The sequence below is a fragment of the Gastrolobium bilobum genome, unplaced genomic scaffold (genome assembly GCF_033153095.1).
Source record: "Gastrolobium bilobum isolate Gb01-03AN ecotype WA unplaced genomic scaffold, APGP_CSIRO_Gbil_v1 utg5183, whole genome shotgun sequence".
Taxonomy (NCBI): Eukaryota; Viridiplantae; Streptophyta; class Magnoliopsida; order Fabales; family Fabaceae; genus Gastrolobium; species Gastrolobium bilobum.
The window spans coordinates 107,391-108,967 of NW_026899461.1; the positions used below are offsets into that span (position 1 = coordinate 107,391).

At 36.8% G+C, this 1,577-nt stretch overlaps 1 protein-coding gene across 1 annotated transcript; it reads left to right on the forward strand.

Annotated features, from left to right (window-relative positions):
* Nucleotides 1–308: 308 nt before the first annotated feature.
* Nucleotides 309–926, forward strand: LOC133290544 (germin-like protein 9-3). The gene has a single exon (XM_061488642.1). The coding sequence runs from the start codon at nucleotides 309–311 to the stop codon at nucleotides 924–926; it is 618 nt and encodes a 205-aa protein (XP_061344626.1).
* The last annotated feature ends 651 nt before the right edge of the window (nucleotides 927–1,577 follow it).

Sequence of the window (1,577 nt, forward strand, 5' to 3'; positions counted from 1 at the left end):
GAGGATCCATAATTAACTATAGGCTAATTGATAGCTTCATTTTAAACATTATTGGTATCATCTAGCTGAATGGCATAATCAAACAAATACAAGCTACAAAAGAGGTTACATTAATCTGCATTGTGGTTAGCGTCCGAGCGGCCAGCAAATCGATAGAAACCCCCAATTCCCTTCTCAAAATTTCCAAACAGAGAACGCCCTATCTATATATATATGTCAATCCTGAAATCCCAAAAAGCACGTATCTCAATCGTTATCTTAGCTTTCTTAGCCTCAGCCTTTAAACTTGGTAAATATTCTAACTAACCATGTTTACCTCTACATTTAAAGTTCTCTCACTGATCATAGCGGCTTTTGCTATTGTGCAAATAACAAGGGCAGGTGACCCTGACATACTCACTGACTTCGTAGCGCCAATTGGCCTCCCAATTGATGGAAACTTCTTTACCTACACTGGCTTTCGTGTCCTTGTTGGACAAAACACACCACCCCCTGAATTTAAGGTATTGAAGGCAAGCATGATAGAATTCTCTGCTTTATTTGGACAAAGTGTGTCTTATGCTGTCCTTCAATTCTCGGCTGGTAGCATTAACCCACCCCATACACACCCTCGCTCTGCTGAGCTACTCTTTGTTGCTCAGGGTGCCCTTCAAGTTGGGTTTGTGGACACAACTAATAAGCTTTTCACTCAGAATCTTCAAACTGGGGACTTATTTATATTCCCAAAGGGTCTTGTGCACTTCCAACACAATGCTAATCCTAAGATTCCAGCTCTCGCTATATCAGCCTTTGGTAGTGCCAATGCTGGGACAGTATCACTTCCAAACACAATGTTCAACACATCCATTGATGACAGTGTCTTGGCTTTGGCCTTCAAGACTAATGTCGCTACCATTGAAACTTTGAAGAAAGGCTTTGCTCCCTAGGCCTCATGTTGGGTAGAACTTAAGTTCAACATTTGTGCCTGCTGTGTTTCATGCGATTTTCTTCTTCCGTTCTCTTTCATTATTTTTTATTTTTTAGCCTTTTTTTATTTGTTTTTGGTCATTTTGTTGTTCAATAAATGCATCCAAGCATTGTTTGTACTGCCTGTTGCTATAATTGTAATGATCGACAATAAGCTCATCAAGAATATTAGTGCTTTTCGCTTTTTTACTTTGGTTTGCTGATGATGGCTTCGTTCTTCCTGAAATTCCAGTAAAAATGAGTAAGATGATAAAATATTAAACGAGAATACGCTAAATATACATATGGCGGAATAGTACGCTGCCTCTTGTATTAAACTATAGTACTACATTAATTAAAATATGAAGTTTCATTTTATATTAAATAAATATTGATTATGTTGCTATCAATTGTTTATTTTTAAACAGAAATACTTATTCTTTTGTCTTTGTCTTTGTCTGTGATTTGATAGATCTCATTACCAAATTAATCTTTTTAAGATTTAATTATAATTACCAAGTGATAGTAATTCAGTTGGAGCATGGAAACTGAGCTGGGGATGAGAGCATCGATTTCCCCTAGTACTATTGTTACGAGGGATTTAAAATCTTAATTCTGAATTAGCCCTTAAT

Bases quoted from the DNA above. Each gene is read 5' to 3' on its own strand.
- LOC133290544 (XM_061488642.1), top strand. From the start codon at position 309: ATGTTTACCTCTACATTTAAAGTTCTCTCACTGATCATAGCGGCTTTT.